The following is an 18502-nucleotide window of genomic DNA, read 5'->3' on the forward strand; positions in this document are numbered from 1 at the left end:
ACGACCTGTCTCCACAAGCAGTTTTAGTGTGCTCAGTGCCTTATGTCAAATTCCAGTGTCTGACCTTGCTCAGGCCACCTAGGGCAACATCAGATTTCTTTGTTTTCCGGTTTTGGTTGGAAATGTGTTACTACAGATCCCTTATATAGTTTCTCTTCCAAAACTACACATCAGACAGATAAACTATTAGAAAACTGCTCTGCACAACAAATATATAAACATGTTTAATTTCCTTTCAAATAAGTTTGAGAAAAATAAATGTTTTCAGGAGAATTTCTCCAACAGCCTGAGTCAAGTGATGATGGGAGAGGGAAGGGGAGGAAGACCACGTACAAGCTTGAGCCACAGAACGTAGCCAGCAGCAGAACAGGCTCTTCCTAAACAACCCTCTCCTAGGACCAGGGAAACAAGCTAGTGGAGGAATAGAGATTGACATTCGTGGGGTTCCCCTCTTCCAGCACCCGATCCCACTGAATACACTATGAGAGAGCCAGGTACCATCTTTACTGCCAGCCTAGGCCCCTACTCTCTGCAAAGCCCACCTGCTGTGGCCATCAACCACCTCTTCATTCAAAAGACAGGCAGGTAAGCGAGGCAGCCTCCCATCCTGTGTGCGCTGATCTTGTCTCCTAGGATATAGGAGGAAAGGGATGGCGGTCCTTGAGCTAGAAAGAACTGTTTACCCACCAGAAGAGGGCACAGAGGCAGGGCTGACCTGCTACTGCCAGGAAGATGAAAGTGAATACACTATGAGAGAGCCAGGTACCATCTTTACTGTCAGCCTAGGCCCCCTACTCTCTGCAAAGCCCACCTGCTGTGGCCATCAACCACCTCTTCATTCAAAAGACAGGCAGGTAAGCGAGGCAGCCTCCCATCCTGTGTGCGCTGATCTTGTCTCCTAGGATATAGGAGGAAAGGGATGGCGGTCCTTGAGCTAGAAAGAACTGTTTACCCACCAGAAGAGGGCACAGAGGCAGGGCTGACCTGCTACTGCCAGGAAGATGAAAAAGCCCAACCTCAGCTATCAAAGGCTCCAACCTCCCACCCAAACCACATCAGGGTGAGGAGTCAGGGCACAGTACATGTGCGTGTACTGTGCACACCAGGGGTGTTCAGTCTTGCATAGGAGGTTTTTAACTCATAGGTTTTAAAGAGTAAGGCTTCTGGGGCTGGCGAGATGGTTCAGCCGAGAAGGGCATTTCTATTACACAGGATCTGATCATAACTATTTACAAAAAGATCCAGCCAGGTATGGTGCTGCACACCTTTAACCCCAGCACTCAGGAGGCAGAGGCAGGCAGATCCTATTACACAGGATCTGATCATAACTATTTACAAAAAGATCCAGCCAGGTGTGGTGCTGCACACCTTTAACCCCAGCACTCAGGAGGCAGAGGCAGGCAGATGTCTGTGACTTCAAGGTCAGCCTGCTGGTCTACATAGTGAGATCCTGTCTCAAAAAAAAAAGACTTTCTCCTTCTCTTTCCCTTCCTCCTCAGACAGGGCAGGGTCTCTCTGTGTTGCCCAGGCTGTGCTTGGGTTGGAGCAATGGCTCAGCGGTTAGGAGCACTGATTACTCTGGCAGCGGACCTAGGTTCAGTTCCTACCACCCACATGGCAGCTGACAACTGTCCTTGACTCCAGTTCCATGGAATCTGACACCCTCTTCTGACCTCTGAGGGCATTACCTCTGCAGGCATTGCACGACATGGGTGCACGTACTTACATGCAGGCAACACATGAATACACATAAAATAAAAATAAACAAAGTCGGGTGGGGTGGTGCACGCCTGTAGTCCCAGCACTTGGGAGGCAGAGGCAGGTGGATCTCTGTGAGTTCAAGGCCAGCCTGGTCTACACAGTGAGTTCCAGGACAGCTGGGGCTACAGGGAGAGCCTGTCTCAAAAAACCAAAATAAAATGAATAAAATATTTTTTTTTAATTAAAACATTCCTTTATAAAGAATAACTGAAAAATACTAGCAATTTGCTGTGGTCCCATCCAGTCCTGCCTCAGTGTACATAAATGCATACATGACAGATTTATTCAGAGATGTGTGACCACACTATGCACTGTCAACTTTCTGTTTTCCTTTTTTAAAATACCCCAATTCATTTTACTGCCTAGAGAAAATACTTAGTTTCCCCCCCTTCTTTTTGTGCTTGTGTGTGTGTGTGTATTTACAGACATGGTCTCACACAGCCTAGGGTGTCCTAGAATGCCTCTGTAGCTCAGGTTGTCCTCAAACTTGAGATCCTCCTGCCTCTGGCTCCTGAGTGTTGGGATTGCATGGTCCACCACACCCAACTTAAATTAGCAGAATACTTGGGAGTAAACACATTACACTTGTTAAAATATTTTAACCTACATGCCCAAAACATTAATAGCAACCAGAAGCAGACCAAATGGGGCTGATGGGCTTGGATGCCGTGAGAGTTTGGCTGTGTAGCCCTGGTTGGTTGAAAATCACAACCCTCTTGCCTCACAGCCTTTTCATTTAGCATCTTCTATTTTTCCACAGGAATCTAGAATCTAGCTCTTTCTTTTTGATGACTATATAATTAATGTTCCACTGTGTGCAAATCTCCCCACCCCTAGTTGACAGACTTTGTTTCCAAAAACATTCAGCTGCACACATATATCTCTGTGGACTTGTTACAATATTTGTTTGGGGTGGATTTTCAGAAGTGGAATTTCTGAGTCAAAGAACACGTGCACTTTTGCCAAACTGTTCTCAACACAGGAATGCCAAGAATACACAGGCAGGCTGCTTCCCTTCACTGTAAGTACACGCCACCTTTTAGTACTGCTGATGTGCAAATACCCAAGGCTCTGGGTTCAATCTCTAGCACTAAAGAAACACACGCTCAAAACCACCACACACACATACAAAACCTCAGCTAAAATGTTACAGGCAGGTAAGGCGGCTTGCAGTCCCAGTTGCATGGGCATGGGAGGCTAGGGCAGGAAGACTGCTTGAGCCAAGGAGCTCAAGGCCAGCGTAGGCAACACACCAGGATTCTGTTTCAAAGAAAAGGGGGCTTGCCGGGCGTGGTGGGGCACCCCTTTAGTCCCAGTACTCATGAGGCAGAGGCAGGTGGATCTCTGTGAGTTCAAGGCCAGCCTGGTCTACATAGTAAGCTCTGGGCCAGCTGGGGCTATAGGGAGATCCTGCCTCAAAAGACAAAAAAAATAAGAAAAAGGAAAAAAAGAAAAGGCTGAAGAGATGGAAGAGATGGCTCAGAGTTAAGAGCACTGGCTGATCTTCCAGAGGACCCAGGTTCGGTTCCCAGCACCCACATGGCAGCAAATAACTACCTGTAACTCCAGTTCTAGGGGAATCCAATGCCCTCTTCTGGCCTCTGTGGACATTGCACATATATGGTACACTTGCATACATCCAGGCAAACACTCATACATATAAATTAAAAAAATAAATAAGGGGGCTGGAGAGATGGCTCAGCAGTTAAAAGCACTGACTGTTCTTCACAGGACCTGGCTTGATTCCCAGCATCCACATGGCAGCTAACAACCATCTGTAACTCAAGTTCCAGGGGATCTGACGCCTCTTCTCACCTCCACAGGCACTGTACGACACAGGTGCACTTACATGCTGGCAATATACTCATACATGTAAAATAGAAATAATAAAAATTTTTTGTGGTCTTTTTGAGACGTATTCTCCTTGTAGCCCCAGCTCTCCTGAACTCGCTATGTAGACCAGGCTGGCCTTGAACTCAGAGATCCACAAGTGTGGGGACTAAAGGCATGCGCCACCACACCCGGCTGGTAAATTCTTTTACCACCTGCACATCCTCCGCCTGTCACTGCCATTTCCTGGAACAGCACTGTGGCAGTCTGACCTGGAACCTCTCCTTGTCTCTCCTCTTGGTGCTTAGCCAACTGGCCTGTGGCCATCTGAGTACCTCTGAGGGCAGCACTCCGGTGAGACCCGAAGGCTGAGGCCGCACTCCGGTGAGACCCGAAGGCTGAGGCCGCACTCCGGTGACACCCGAAGGCTGAGGCCGCACTCCGGTGAGACCCGAAGGCTGAGGCCGCACTCCGGTGAGACCCGAAGGCTGAGGCTGCACTCCAGTAGACCCAAAGGCCCCTGGCTCTGGCCCCTGCTGCCTGTCAGGGTACAAGCTAAGAAGTTCCTCTTGTCAGTTGTGGAGAACCTACTTCTGTCCTTCTGGATGCCTCTTTACTCTGTGATGCTCGGCTGGGGAGAATCCACACACTCTGTGAGGACTCCCTCCTCTCCCCTTCTTCCTCTTTTCTCACCCTGGAGATAATGGTTTCCCTGTCTCCATCAGACTTTCTGAGCCACACATCCCATATGTAACTGTCTTTCCACTTTCTCCAGGATAGTGAGCCAGGTCCTGTCATAAATGATCTGGGGTGAGTTTCCCTCTCGGGTCAGTCCAGCCTAATCAGCTGGATGGGTTTGGCTCCAGAGGGAACCTGGGCTTCACCATGTGGGTCAGGGGAGTATTCCTGAATGATGCCCATGTTTGGAGCAGGCCTCGGTCAGGTCAGTCCGAGCAACAGGGAGGTCTGTTGTCTTCTGGAGATGCCTTTTGGGTGGGTGCTGCATCTTTGGTAGGAGCCAAGATGAATCTTATGCCCTTTATTCTCATCCTGAGACATATTCCCAAAAAACAGTCAAAATTTGATTCTCAGTCTCTCAAAAAGAAAAAATACCCCCAAACACCTTATTCTTCTATGTAATGAAATTTGGCCCTAGTTTCCATCTGTACACCAGGAACGCTGGTCACTGAATGGTGCACTGAGTTACAACTCCACCCTATAGGTGGATGGCTCTCTCTGCCATTCTTTTGGAAGACATTCCAGGATTCCCCTATCCAGAACTCCCTGGCCTTGGCACAGGCCCTTCAGCCATGGGAAGAAATCAGAGGTGCCTTTCGAGATTCTCCCACACTGGCCTGTTTCCTTTAAAACCGGCCCAGGCCAGCACCCTTGATGCCCTTCCTTCGTCTGCATTCAAGCTCTAGCTCAACCTCCAGCCTCCCTGCCACCAGCCACTCCTCCACCTGGCAACTCTGCTCCCATCTCCCTCCCATCTTCCTCCTTCCCCTCCACCGGTGAAGCTCTCTCTACCTGCCCCCCTTCCGTATACCCAGGCACACTCTCTCCCTCACACACTGGCTTGGGAACTTCATAGAGAGAATTCAGGGAAAAATTAAAACCCTCCTCTAGCCGGGCGCGGTGGAGCACGCCTTTAATCCCAGCACTTGGGAGGCAGAAGCAGGCAGATCTCTGTGAGTTCAAGGCCAGCCTGGTCTACATAGTGAGTTCCAGGGACAGCTGGACTACAGGGAGACCCTGTCTCAAAGAAGACAGAAAAAAAAAAAAAAACCCTCCTCTAGAATATTCTTCCCTTTCAAGAGGTGGCTAATGCAGACCTCCACACTTCTGGGTACATGTTCCCAACTGATCTGTCCCGAATACACCTGCCCTTGGTCCAGCCTGCCATCCTGTACCACTGGACTGTCTCCCTCTCCTTTCCCTCCCCTTCCATTCTGTAGCCCTCTTCTCATCCCCACCTCTTCCTCTCCCCCAAGCCCCCCTTTCTCCTTCCTCTCTACCCCTGGGTCCACCAGGGAAAGTGGCCATTTTCTGTCTCCTCCAGCTCTTTACGACAACAGATGCCTTTTGAATCCAAACTGCAATCACAGGGTTAGATAGAAAGTTCTGGACTCCCCTATATTTCTTCTCCCTTTACTTCTAACTTGAGACAATTCACTGCCTAAGGCCACTTGTTATCTTTGCTTTGGCAGGAAGGTAGTTCTTGCGAGATTTCGTAAAAAAAAAAAAAAAAAATAGCCTTTAAAAATCCAAGCAGCAATAAAGATGTTCCACAGACAAGGGCTTTATAGCGTAAGTGTGAGCGGCGAAGCCTGGGTTGCAGCAGTTATGTCGTGGATATAATTTAGATTCAAGCTTCCATCAAGGAAGGAAATAAAGCAAAGAGAAACAAGTGTGTAGGAGAAAGACATGAAAGAAGGAGATGAGTGTGAAGATATATTTTTGGTAAGGAAGATTAAAAAGAGTATTTTTAGATTAAAAAAAAAAGAATTTTGTACAGTAAAAGATTTTCTCCTAAGGAGAAATGACTGGATTTTTCCAAAATGGAGAAGAGATGAGAGTAAAACTAACAAGCCTCCGCGTCGCAGGAGGTGTGAATAAGTCACTCAGAGGTTTGCAGAACACAAACTTGAAGACGGTATCTGTATGATGATTAAAGGTGCTTAAAACTCCAAAGGTCAAAATTCAGTACACAGAATTAAAATCCAGTCCCATTTAAATCAATAAGATTCTCCTTAGGCATTGGTTTTTGTTTTTTTTTTTTGAGACAAGAATCTCTCTGTGTTGCCCTGGCTAGCCTGGAACTCAGAGATCTGCTTGCCTCTGCCAGTGGAGGACAGAAGAGGGAATTGGATCCCCTGGAACTGGAGTTACTGATTGTTGTGAGCCTCCATGTGGGTGCTGGGAACTGAATCTGGATCTTCTGGAAGAGCACCCAGTACTAAGCCATCTCTCCAGCCCCTAAAATAAATAAACCTTAAAAAAAAAAGATTTTAGCCAGGCATAGTGGCACACACCTTTACTCCCAGCACTCAGGAGGCAGAGACAGGGAGTTGCTGTGAGATCCAGGCCAGTCTGGTACATAGCAAGTTCCAGACCTTGTCTCAAAAAAACAAAAAAGATTTTCACTCTCATGTTCCTAAGCAAGGGTTCATCAAATATCTACTAGTTCTAGAAGATAAATGTCCTCAGATAGGCAGAGCAGGAAGGGCTCTGGAGAGCACACTGCTCTCAGAGAACACCTCATTCCTTTCTCTGGCTACTCCCTTTAGTCTGATGAAGGCCTGGCTTTCATTTCCAACATCACTCAGTAAGTAAAGCTCCTGAAACCCAGAAGTATCTCTTATGTGGCTCGGCGCCCTCAACCTTCTGGATGACTGAGAGGGAATCTCGCCATTAAAGGCCTCACGGCTCTCTCTGCGCTCGCAGCTCGGCAGGCTCGCGCCCTCCTTCCACCTGCACTCGGGCTCCGCATTGCCCCCAAGTCCACAGCCCCCGCAGCCCTGTAAAGCCCTTCACGGTTGGCCTTTCCTCCAGGAAGACCTCTTGTCAGATCCAGAGACTTGCTGTCTGTCTCAGGCTGCTACGCGGCAGGGACAAACCATGCAGGCCCTCACCCAGTACCAGGGTGAGGACTGATTCACATTAACCTGGGGATTGAGTCTCTTAAACCTTCCTCAGGATAAAAGGTGGCTCAAAGCTGTCTGGGCCCTGTCAAGACCTCCTCACATCTTCAACTGCGGCCAAGCTACAAGACCTGCGAACATGAGTTCATCTGTCCACACATGGGACTGTCCTACTCTGAAAAGTTCACACAGTCCATTCCTATGTGCCTCTTAGAGTTCAGTCTCTTCTTTTGGGGGGGAGGGCACTCAAGTGAAACCCACTTTTTTTTTTTAACTTTATGTGTATGAGTGCATTGCCTGAATGTATGTGAGTGCACCCGTGTCATGCAGTGCCCTCAAAAGAGGGCTTCGGATTCCCCTGGAACTAGAGTCAAGGACGGTTCGTAGTCGCCATGTGGGTGCTGGGACTCAAACCTGGGTCCTCTGCAAGAACAGTCAGTGCTCTTAACCACTGAGCCATCTCTCCAGCCCCAAAACCCACTTTTTAAACACTCCCAGACCCTGACGAGGAGCTTACTTTTCTTTCCTTTCTGAGATCTATGCTATAATTTTACAAGCTCTCTCTTTCCATCCCACCATGTCCTAAAGGACCCTTCCCCTTTCAAGGATGGCCCCCATTTTTACTCCTGTACCCTCACACTGCTGGATCCCGGGAGATAAGATAGATGATAGATAGATGATAGGTAGATAGATAGATAGGTAGATAGATGATAGCTAGATGATAGCTAGCTAGCTAGATGATAGGTGATAGAGAGATGATAGATGACAGATAGATGATAGCTAGATAGGTAGATAGATGATAGAGAGATGATAGAGATGATAGATAGATGATAGAGGTTCTGCCCATCTTAATGATCACTACTGCGTTCTTTGCCTGTCTTCGTCATTTCCATGTCGTCACCTGTCCCTGCGTGTCTACCTTAACCTTCTTTCCCTGTAGAGAACCAGGGTGACGGTGGTGCTGGATCAGGGCTACTCAAATGACTTTGCTCACATTCCTCCGTCTTAAGGGGCCAACCCCTCCTTTGCCCTGGCTGGGGCTAAGACACTCGGGACCTCCTCAGAAGGAGCCTTGGCCACAATGCAGTCCTGTCTTGGGATGGTTCTCTTGGTGCTCACAGCTTCCTATTCTGACTAAGCCACTGCTATTTCAAGCCTCAGAACCACATGCCCCCAGCTGTGCTGCCTCCGGAGAGACCTCCTTTGCTTTCAGATGCCCCTCAGCCCCTCACTCCAGCCATAAACAAAAACAGCTGTTTCACTCCAGGGTCTTAACCAACACACAGTACAGGCCTCCTGGCTGGGTCAAGTCCTCAGCAGCTTTGGGGTGGGGTGGGAGGTGGGGGTGGGCTCTAAGCTCTCACAGCCCTTTCTTGTTTTTAATTCTGCTTTGTGTCTCTGGCCCCTGGTCAGGTACCTCGTGGTACAACTGGTGACTTCCTGACTTCAGGTCTTTAGGCTCCAGGTGGTTTTGTCTTAGGGACAGTAGCCATTACCACTGACCTCATCACTGGCTCCTACCACCCAGGATCTGGTGTCATAGTCTGACCTCTGTTTTCCTGTGACAGCAACTCTACCTCCCTTCCCAAAGAGCTTCTGGAGTATTTTATGTCCTGTGGTCTCATGACTCTGTGACCAATCAGCAAGGCCAGTGAGGGTCCTCAGTGCCTCTGCTCAGCTCTGAAGCAATTCCAGAAGATGACTTCCGTCCTTTGTGAATGCCTTGACCTTGCTGACCTGTCTTGTTGGGGGGATGTGGACACTGCTGTGACAGATGGCTGTGTTGAGCCATTTTGGCCTCAGAACATGGCTGTTTTACTTCAGAGCAGGCTGGGCTCAGAGCAAGGCTGTTGTTGCTTTTAAGCAAGACCAGAAAGAGTTAACCTTGGGGCTGGAGGGATGGCTTAGAGGGAAACGGGCTTGCCATGCACGTGTAAGGGCCTGAGCTTGGATCCCCAGGACCCACATGAAGCCGGGTGTGGTAGCATGTGTCGGTAATCCCATCCCCAGGACCCACGTGAAGCCAGGTGTGGTAGCATGTGTTGGTAATCCCAATGCGTCTTCAGGAAGATGCAAAGTGGAGATAAGACACTCCTGAGCCAGCGAGACAGGCACACATAGCCGAAAAAGAACAAGAGCCTCCGTCCCAAACAAGGCAGAAGTCGAATACGAACATCTCCACACGTGTGTGGCACATGCCCATTGTACTCACAGCATGTGCGCACGCACACACACACACACGCACACAATTAATTTAGGGGCTGGAGAGATTGCTCAATGGTAAAGATCATGTACTGCCATTGCAGAGGACCCAAGTTCAGCTCCCTGAAGCCATGTCATGCAGCTCACAACTGTCTATAACTCCAGCTTCAGGGGATCTGATACCTCCGGCCTCCATGAGCACCTGCCCTCATGCCCACATACACAGAGATACATAATTAAAAATAATACAAATCTTTAAAAAATTAATTTAGCTAGGTGTGGTAGTACAAATTTTTTGGTTTTTTTTTGGTCTTTTTGAGACAGGGTCTCCCTGTAGCCCCAGCTGTCCTGGAACTCACTATGTAGACCAGGCTGGGCCTTGAACTCGCAGAGATCCACTTGCCTCCAAGTGCTGGGATTAAAGGCGTGCACCACCACACCTGGCCGGTAGTACAAACTTTTAATCCCAGTATTCAAGAAGCATGGGCAAGCAGATGTCTGCGAATTCAAGGCTAGCGTGGTCTAAATAGTGAGATCCAGGTCAAGCGAGGGCTATATAGTGAGACCCTGTCCAAAAAAAGAATTAATTTAAATGTTTAAAAAAGGAAGAGATAAACTTAACAAGTCCTGTCTTGCTAAGTCTCTCCTGGTGTCATGACAGCACTGTAGAGAACTATATTCTTTAATGAGCAACTTGGACCATCAGGAGTCTGACCCGCAGTAACCTGTGGTATCTTGTACCGATAACCAGTGCCAGGAAGAAACAATTTATACTGTAAAACTTACTCCTCAGTAAAAGAATGGAACGTCTGCCTGAGCACCCAGACATGAGCCCACACAGATGTCCCACCTGGATAACCAGGGCACAGTGCCATCCCAACACTTCCTGACTGCCCATAGGAACTGGAGGCCTCTGTGCAGACTGCTTCTCTCTGTCTTGCATTGTGCTGTACTGAATAAACTCTACTGTGGCCTTTTCCTGTCTCTGGCAAATTCTTTTCTTTTTTTTCTGAGGCAGGGTCTCATATAGCTCAGGCTGGCCTCAAAATCACTATGCAGTCAAGGGCTGGCCTTGAACTCCAGATCCACCTGCCTCAGCCTCCTATGTGCTGGGGTTACAGGCATGTGCCACCACACCCAGCTCTGGTAAATTCTTTCACTGCCTGTGTATTACCAGCCTGTCACTGCCATTTCCTGGCAGGGCAGGTAGAAGGTTAGTGATAAGCAGGCTTGTGAAACCCGTCCTCAGGGTCACTGAAGACAGCGCTGCAGCTGGAGTGCTGAGTCTGTGGGTGTGCGGCAGGAGGTGAGGGTGGAAAGGTGAGTGGAACATGAACCGGATGCTCAGTCATTTTAGAACGAGGCCACCTCTTCTCCTGTCAGATTAAAGTGGCCAGGGATGGTAAACCTCTGGTGCTGTGTCGACACAGAGTGCAGTGAATTTCACTTTTTTTTTTGGTCTTTTTGAGACAGGGTCTCCCTGTAGCCCCAGCTGGCCTGGAATTCAGAGATCCTCCTGCCTCTGCTAGGATTAAAGGCATGTGCCACCACACCTGGTAAAATAAACAAATCTTTAAGTAAAAAAGAAATCCTTATTTGAGTTACATAAAAATAGAATCATCAAGTACCAAAAATGCAACTAAACTGTGGTTCATTTGATCACCACAACCTCCGTCTTAGTGAGGCAAATCAGACTCAGAGAAGTTAGGGTACAGGCCCACCTAGATATTTTCCGCTAGGTGGAAGGTTCTAGATGGGATTTTAGTAAGGGTGGTGCTCTACAGAGCTACTTCTATGGTACTGCAAAATCAACAGGCAGGTTCCATGTTTTTTTTTTCAGTTTGGAATTTGGTAGAACTGATCTAAAAGTACATTCTTCAAATTAGGTTGCCTGTTTCAGGGGGAGGGAGTCCCAGGAAGCCAAGCACAGACATGTTTCTGGTACGAAACATCTGAACATTGCCTGTAGTACATTAAAAACAAGTCAGCAGTAGTCTCCTTGTTTAGGTTAGATTTTTTTTTTTTTGGTCTTTTTGAGACCGGGTCTTCCAGTAGCCCCAGCTGTCCTAGAACTCATTATATAGACCAGGCTGGCCTTGAACTCACAGGCTGGCCTTGAACTCACAGCCTCTACCTTCTGAGTGCTGGGATTAAAGGCATGAGACACCACGACCGGCTAGGTTAGATTTTTTTGTTTGTTCTTTAGAGAGAGTCTTATGTCTTATGCCCTAGCCCAGGATGGCCTTGAGGTTATCCTCACCATCTTCCCAAGTGCTGGGGTTATTGGGCTGTGCCACTGATCGGTCTTAACTGCACTTTTGTGACTTGAGTTTGGGTGGCAGACTGATGAAAACTGGTCCTGCAGTGTTTCAGAACTGTATGTGGAGGAACACGGATCTGTTCATAACCACAGGAGCAGTAAATCACCAGTATCTACTAAGTACTTACTACATACCAGGTCTTATGTCCACTGGTTACCAAAACTGAGTATGTGCTGGCATGGTACTCTGAACATAGGCACAATCACTGTACAATTCTATAACGTGTCAGACAGGGCACTCCAGCCACTGGGGCTGCATGGGTTCCAACCCCTGTTCTGCCCTGTGAATAGCTGTGGAACTCTGGCAAGGACTTAACTTCTCAATGCCCAGTTTCCTTATCTGGGAAGGGGGGGTAATATCAATACTTATCTCAGAGGGTTGTTTTGAGGATTAAATGAATTACTTTGTAAGAATTTTCTTAGCAAAGGCTGCTATTGTTTCAATTCTGCACAGGGAGGTACAGACTAAACTTGGGGAAAACTTTATTGTGGCTGGGAACTGAACCCAGACATTCAGCTGCACAGCCGCCTACCTTTTGTGCTACAGGCAAATAACCAGTGAAGAAACAAAGTAGTCATTTATCTACAAAGACAGGAAATTTTAAGACTAGCTGCAAGCTGGGGGTGGTGACACCTACCTGTAATCCTAGCACTTGGGAGGCTGAGGCAAGACTTGCAGTGTTTGAGGCCAGCCTGGGGTACAACAGAAAGTCCCTGATTCAAGAAAACCAAACCCCACACCACAATGGCTAGCTTATTTCTCAACCACTACCTGGCTTTCATTTCAGATCTGATCAGCCTCCCATAACCAGCTTCCCATGACCAGCGCCCCAGGGGTCAACTCACCATCAGGGCCCTGGCGGGCAGCAGCATGCAGAGCCGTGTCCCCATGGCGGTCCTGGTGTGCAGGGTCAGCCCCAAGACGCAGCAGCAGGCACAGGGCAGGGGCATCATGGCGGGCACAGGCCCGGTGGAGGGGTGGGGGCTGCCCAGCATCCACATCCAGGCCTGGGTGTCTCTGGAGGAGGGCCTGGGCCCGGACCAGCCGCCCCGCAGACAAGTAGCGCCGGAAGCGTCGCTCTCGGCGCTGCCGGCGGGAAGCAGAGGCCATGGAACTCTTGGGCTGAGAAGGGAAAAAAAAAACCATCAGGATCCCAGCCTGGGCGCTTCTCCTCCATCTCCAACCTGCCCTCTTCCTTCTCCCATCCCTTGTCTCCCTGCACATCCCCAGGAAAAGATGAAGACTATGTCAAACTCTCATTCCTAACCAGCGGACAACTTTGGCGACGAGAAAAAAAAAAAACCCTGGAGTTGGAGCTGAGGTCACAGAACTCATTTTGGATGCAATTTTGGAGAAAATGATACATAATCGTTTTAAGAGCCCTGGGAGGGGGCTTTAAAAAAAAAGTTAATTATGAACTTTGGGGACCAGAAAAAAAAAAAAAAAAGACTCAAGCCGGACGGGGGGAAATTTTCATCAGCCAAAATTTGAATTTAAAAAAGTCACAAATTCAAAGAATGATGTAGAAATTGAATAGAGGGTACCCGGCAGACAGACGTCGAGGCTTCTTCCTCTGGGACCTGGGGGGAGGGGTTACTCATCAGCCCAGCTCCCCGCCCCCCCGAGGACCCTCAGAGCTGCAGGCCCCAGGCCTGGGTTTAAGTCGCTCGGAGCAGGGAGGCGGGAAGGGAGGAGACGCTCCAGGCTGCCGGAAGTGGTGCAAGCACCCACGGCAGGTTTTGGGCGGAAATGAACGAGGAGGCATGTTACCGGAAGTCATTCTGCCCCGACTGCGTGGTTACTGGTTAACGCCTCCCGTGGGGAAACCAAGCAACGTGCGACTTAAAATTCCCCTGAAACCGGAAGACAGGATTAGGATTAGAGGAGAGGATCGGGAAGCAAATCTGGGGCTGGGAGACAGGAGGACTATTTTGAGGTTTATTCTGATCTCTCTGTTCAGTAAGAGATAGAAAAATGGAAAGAGAAAGAGGAGACAGGGGAAAGAATAAAAGAACTACAGGGAAAAGGAAACCTGAAAGCCCACAATGAACTAAGCAGAGAAAACACAAAAAGACACCGAGAAGACAGTCGTAGGTCAGGACAAGTGAGATGCCTGCAGAAATTTGGACTTGGGAAAAGTATATCTATAGATAGGTATAGATGGATAGATGGATAGATAGATAAAGGGAGCGGGGCAGAGGGGCGTGTGGAGAGTTGGAAGAGAGCCGGACGTATTAAGTGAAGCCTTCCCCTAGCCGCATCCCTACAACCCTTGACTGGAGAGGCCTGCATCTGCTGCCAAGTTGTCAGCAGCTTAGGGCCCGGTCTCTGCTGTCCCCCAGCGACCATCCGGAGTACTGCCTTAGTGAGGTGGGAGAGGAGGACCAGTCATCAGTGGGAGGATGAGATTAGGAGAGGAGACTGAGTGAAAGGGGGAGCACTAAGACCCAGTGGTGGAGGAGGAGGGCAGCAACGAGCTGCAGAAGTAGGCGAGGGAGGGTGGGAGCCATCTGTACCTTGGTCGCCTTCCTAACAGCATCAGCTCTAGCGGTAGAAATGGCCAGTCAGTCTCAGGGTATCCAGCAGCTCCTCCAAGCTGAGAAACGGGCAGCGGAGAAGGTGGCAGATGCCCGAAAGAGTAAGCCTTCTCTTTTCTCCCTTAGGAATCTGGAAGGACATTTTGGGGAGGCTAGGGCACATCTGAGTCTTTAGGAAAACCCAAGACTACGGGGGGGGGGGGGCGCGCGTGTGTGTGGTATGAACAAAACAAGAGGAGAGGGGGGGGGGGGGGGCGAGCAGGAGGCTGAAGGTGATTAGGGAGGAAGAAGTGGGTGGGTGTTGGAATCTAGCATCTGGTTGGCTGATGGCAGGCTGAATAACTTTCTGGAGGGGACTGATCCCAGATACCACGCCTTGTTGGGGGTGGGGGTCATCCATACCCACTGTCCTCTACCGGCTAGGGAAGGCCCGGCGACTGAAACAGGCAAAGGAGGAGGCGCAGATGGAGGTAGAGCAGTATCGCCGGGAGAGGGAGCAGGAATTCCAGAGCAAGCAGCAAGCGGTGAGTTGCCGGGAGGCAAGGGTCCCTCTTCCTTGGTGCAGGCTGGTGGGTGCATCTAGTGAGGTGTGCACCAGTGACTCAACAAGAAACGAGGTGACAGAATGCTGAGGGGCCCCTGACAGGGATCACAACATCGGTAAAGCTCTGACAGGATATGTAAGGCAGTCTGGAGGCTTTGAAGGGCATGTGCAGCTTGTGGAGTATGGTAATGTGGTGGGGGGCAGAGTTTTATGATCCTGGTGGTGAGAGGGTGGGTCTGTTTTTCAGGATGGGGTTGTATGTCGGGTCTTAGATCCTGGTACCTGGATGTTTGGGGGGATGGGAATATTTTGAAAAGGCTTTTCTTCTTGGCCTTGTTCAGCTCGTTCCCTTCACACGCTAGGCCTTTTCTCTCCCTATTTCTGCTTTTTTCTTTCTCTCCTCCACCACTTCCCCCCAGGCCATGGGCTCTCAGGGAAACCTGTCTGCTGAAGTGGAGCAGGCTACGAGGCGCCAGGTACAGGGCATGCAGAGTTCTCAGCAGAGAAATCGGGACCGGGTCCTGGCCCAGCTCCTTGGCATGGTCTGTGACGTCAGGCCCCAGGTCCACCCCAACTACCGGACTGCCACCTAGAACCACTGCGTAGGACCCAGTCTGGAGTCTGACTCCTCGTGCCTGTTCCTTCCACAGAGACATCTCCCAAATCCAAATCGCTTCCCTTGTCCAGCATGCACAGAGCCATGGGTTTACTGTCTGGTACCCTCCTTTCCATAGTAATCATTTCCTAGGAGAGAGGATTCTAGGAGACATGACCCAATAGTCTCCTATGAGACTTAAAAATACCTGGCTCAAACCTGAATCTCTGTGTGCTGTAACACTGGAACTTTAAATTAAGAAATGCCCAAGCTGTCTTCATCCAACCGTTCCGTGAAATGTGCATCATGGTGACACGGGCTGTGGAAAGCACCCTGACTTCAGAGCTGGCAGATTTGGGGTTCTTCTCCCAACCCTGGCCCTTGCTGGCTATGCTGCTGGGACAAGGTACTTAACCCAGAAGCTTCAATGTCCTTCTCTTTGCAACTGGGATGATAACAGTGCTTACCTCCTGAGTCACTAAAAATCATTCTGTAGGGGCTGAAGAGATGGCTCAGCGGTTAAGAGCCCTGACTGCTCTTGCAAAGGACCCAGGCTCGATTCCCAGCACCCACATGGTGGCTATGAACCGTCCTTAACTCCAGTTCCAGGGGAATCCGATGCCCTCAAGTAGTAGTTGCAGTTTAACAAATGGCATATCCATATTACAAACACCCTCTGCTCTCCTGCCCAATCCTTAATACTTTGTTTCCTGACTTTGGTCAGTGGCTCTCTAATTCAGCTCATTCATTGTGACTCTAGTCATTCTCTGAAAAACTTGTTTTTCCTGTCTCTCTGCAGACACATTAGGACCCCTGAAACGATGAAATTATGTCATTTAGCCCCTCTATCAAAGTTCCAAGTACATGCTGTGCCCCTTAGCTCCTCTTTCTCTCCTAAGCTAGCCTTTCTCTTTCCCCAAAGCCTGAGATGTTTCCTACGACTTGAAGTGATACTGTGTCCTCTGTGCGCATGGCCTTGCAGAACGCACCCTCAGTACCTTGCTTTCCCTTTGTAACAGCAAACTCTCAATAAAATAACTATGGCCGAATCAGTTGGTGGGTGGAAGCAGCCTCTTCTTACCTCCTCATCTCTCATTTTGAACTACTGTCTTGAGAATTCTGCATTTATATAGTCTCTAAACACTGCAAATGGCTATCCTTGGGAAGCTTTCTGGGGAGACAAAAGCAAACGGTTTCTGTAAGTGGGAAACATGAGTCTTCCTTTGGGAACTTGGGGATTAAATACACCGCCTGTAAGAGGAAAGCTAGTGTGGAAAAACCAACACTCTTTGCACCTTACCTTGTTTTTTTCTGCACTTGAGACTTGACATTATATGCTTACGTGGTGACTTTCATGATATAAAGTATCCGAGGACAAGGCTGCTGTGTCCCCAGGTCCTAGGATAGCACTTGGCACATGGTGGGCAGTTCATAAATACTGGGGAATAAATCAGGTGATGCCTCGAGGTGGGCACTGCTCTTTTATGACTCTTATTCTTCCATCAGTTCTTTTCACCAGGAAAGACAAGTTTGTTTCACTTAGGACTCGGATGAATGAGGTAACCAATCTTATTTTGTTGTATGACTTTTCCTTGGGTAGACATGAATAAAAAAGTCTATTCACCCCAGACAGGGCACTGATAAAAGACCAAAGAAACAATTTCATCCAGATCTAGCTTCGTGAAAGCAGCAGGGTAGTCGGTCTAGTTAGCTCTTTGTTACTGTAATAAAACACTGACCACAATTAACTTGGGGAAAGAGTTTATTCTTCTGACAACTCCCAGGTCACTGCCCATCACTGAGGGAAGGCAGGGAAGGAAGTCAAGGCAGGAACCTAGAGGCAGGAACTGAAGCAGAGAACGTGGAGGAATGTTGCCTGCTGGCTTTCTTCCCCTGGTTTGCTCAGCTACATTTCCTTTTTAAAAATTTATTTATTTATTTATTTACTTATTAATTTTGGTCCTTTTGAGACAGGGTCTCCCTTTAGCCCCAGCTGTCCTGGAACTTACTATATAGACCAGGCTGGCCTTGAACTCACAGAGATCCACCTGCCTTTGCCTCCCGAGTGCTGGGATTAAAGGCGTGCACCACCACGCCCGGATTAAAATTTTTAAAAAATATATTTTATTTATTATTTTTAATATGTATGCGTGTTTTGCCTGCATGTGTGTAAGTGCACCCATGTTGTGAAATGCCCACAGAGTTGAGAGGAGGGCGTCAGATCCCCTGGAACTGGAGTTATGGACAGTTGTTAGCCACCATGTGCGTGCTGGGAATTGAACCTGGTTCCTCTACAAGAGTACGCAGTGTTCTTAGCCGCTGAACCATTTCTCCAGCCCCCTCAGCTACATTTCTTATACAGCCCAGGCCTACCTGCCCAGAAGTGGCACCACCCACAATGGGCTGGATCCTCCCACATCAATCAGCAATCAAGAAAATGCCCCACAGACATGACCACAGGTCAGTCCAATAGAGGAAATCCCTCAACTGAGGCTCCCTCTTCCCAGGGGTGTCAAGTTGACAATCAAGACTAATCTTCACAATGGGTGAGGGGTGTCTTATAGGGGTCAGGGAGACTTGAGCAGCTAAATCATCAAAAAGTCCACACCTGCACGGGGACAATTCCAGTACCACTGGAGTTCTCTGCACAATTTGTAGGCAGTGCCACCAAAGAGATTCCTCTCAGGGATGGAGAGATGGCTTATCAGTTAAAAGCACTTGGCTGTTCTTGAAGAGGACTCAGGTTCTGTTCCCAGCACCCACATGATGACTAACAACTGTCTGTAACTCCAGTTCCAGAGGGGATCCAACACCCTCTTTCGGCCTCTGCAGGCATTGCACACACATGGATGCAGTTACATACACATTCACACAGGGGGCTGGAGAGATGGCTCAGCGGTTAAGAGCAATGACTGCTTTCACAGAGGACCTGGGTTCAGTTCCCAGCACCCATGTGGCAGCTAATAACCATCTGTAATTCCAGATCCCTGTCTTCTGGTCTCTGCAGGCATTGCACACATGTAGTGTGCTTACATATATGCAGGTATAATACTCCTACACATTAAAAA

General features: G+C 48.9%; 2 protein-coding genes across 2 annotated transcripts in view; one reads left to right on the forward strand and one right to left on the reverse strand.

The window, feature by feature from the left end:
* The window catches only part of Nfkbil1 (NFKB inhibitor like 1), a 14854-nt gene extending 1379 nt beyond the window's left edge, over positions 1-13475 (reverse strand). Inside the window, exons 1-3 of the mRNA XM_029557881.1 lie at positions 13303-13475; positions 12604-12880; positions 10965-10990 (exon numbers count right to left, since the gene is read on the reverse strand). Coding sequence (XP_029413741.1) covers positions 10965-10990; positions 12604-12880; positions 13303-13359 — 360 coding nt within the window. The 5' untranslated portion in view covers positions 13360-13475. The remainder of the gene's footprint in view (positions 1-10964; positions 10991-12603; positions 12881-13302) is intronic.
* A 645-nt stretch (positions 13476-14120) lies between these two features.
* On the forward strand, positions 14121-16486 carry Atp6v1g2 (ATPase H+ transporting V1 subunit G2). Its single transcript, XM_008821550.3, has 3 exons — positions 14121-14396; positions 14719-14819; positions 15259-16486. Exons 1-3 carry the CDS (start codon positions 14315-14317, stop codon positions 15430-15432), a joined length of 357 nt encoding a protein of 118 aa, XP_008819772.1. The 5' UTR covers positions 14121-14314; the 3' UTR covers positions 15433-16486.
* Positions 16487-18502: the final 2016 nt, after the last annotated feature.

The sequence above is a fragment of the Nannospalax galili genome, unplaced genomic scaffold, assembly GCF_000622305.1.
Source record: "Nannospalax galili isolate Female #2095 unplaced genomic scaffold, S.galili_v1.0 scaffold948, whole genome shotgun sequence".
NCBI classification, from domain to species: domain Eukaryota; kingdom Metazoa; phylum Chordata; class Mammalia; order Rodentia; family Spalacidae; genus Nannospalax; species Nannospalax galili.

Coding starts and splice junctions, on each gene's coding strand:
- Atp6v1g2 (XM_008821550.3), top strand. CDS start 14,315: ATGGCCAGTCAGTCTCAGGGTATCCAGCAGCTCCTCCAAGCTGAGAAA. Junction 14,397..14,718: donor GGTGGCAGATGCCCGAAAGA/GTAAGCCTTCTC, acceptor TCTACCGGCTAG/GGAAGGCCCGGCGACTGAAA. Junction 14,820..15,258: donor TCCAGAGCAAGCAGCAAGCG/GTGAGTTGCCGG, acceptor ACTTCCCCCCAG/GCCATGGGCTCTCAGGGAAA.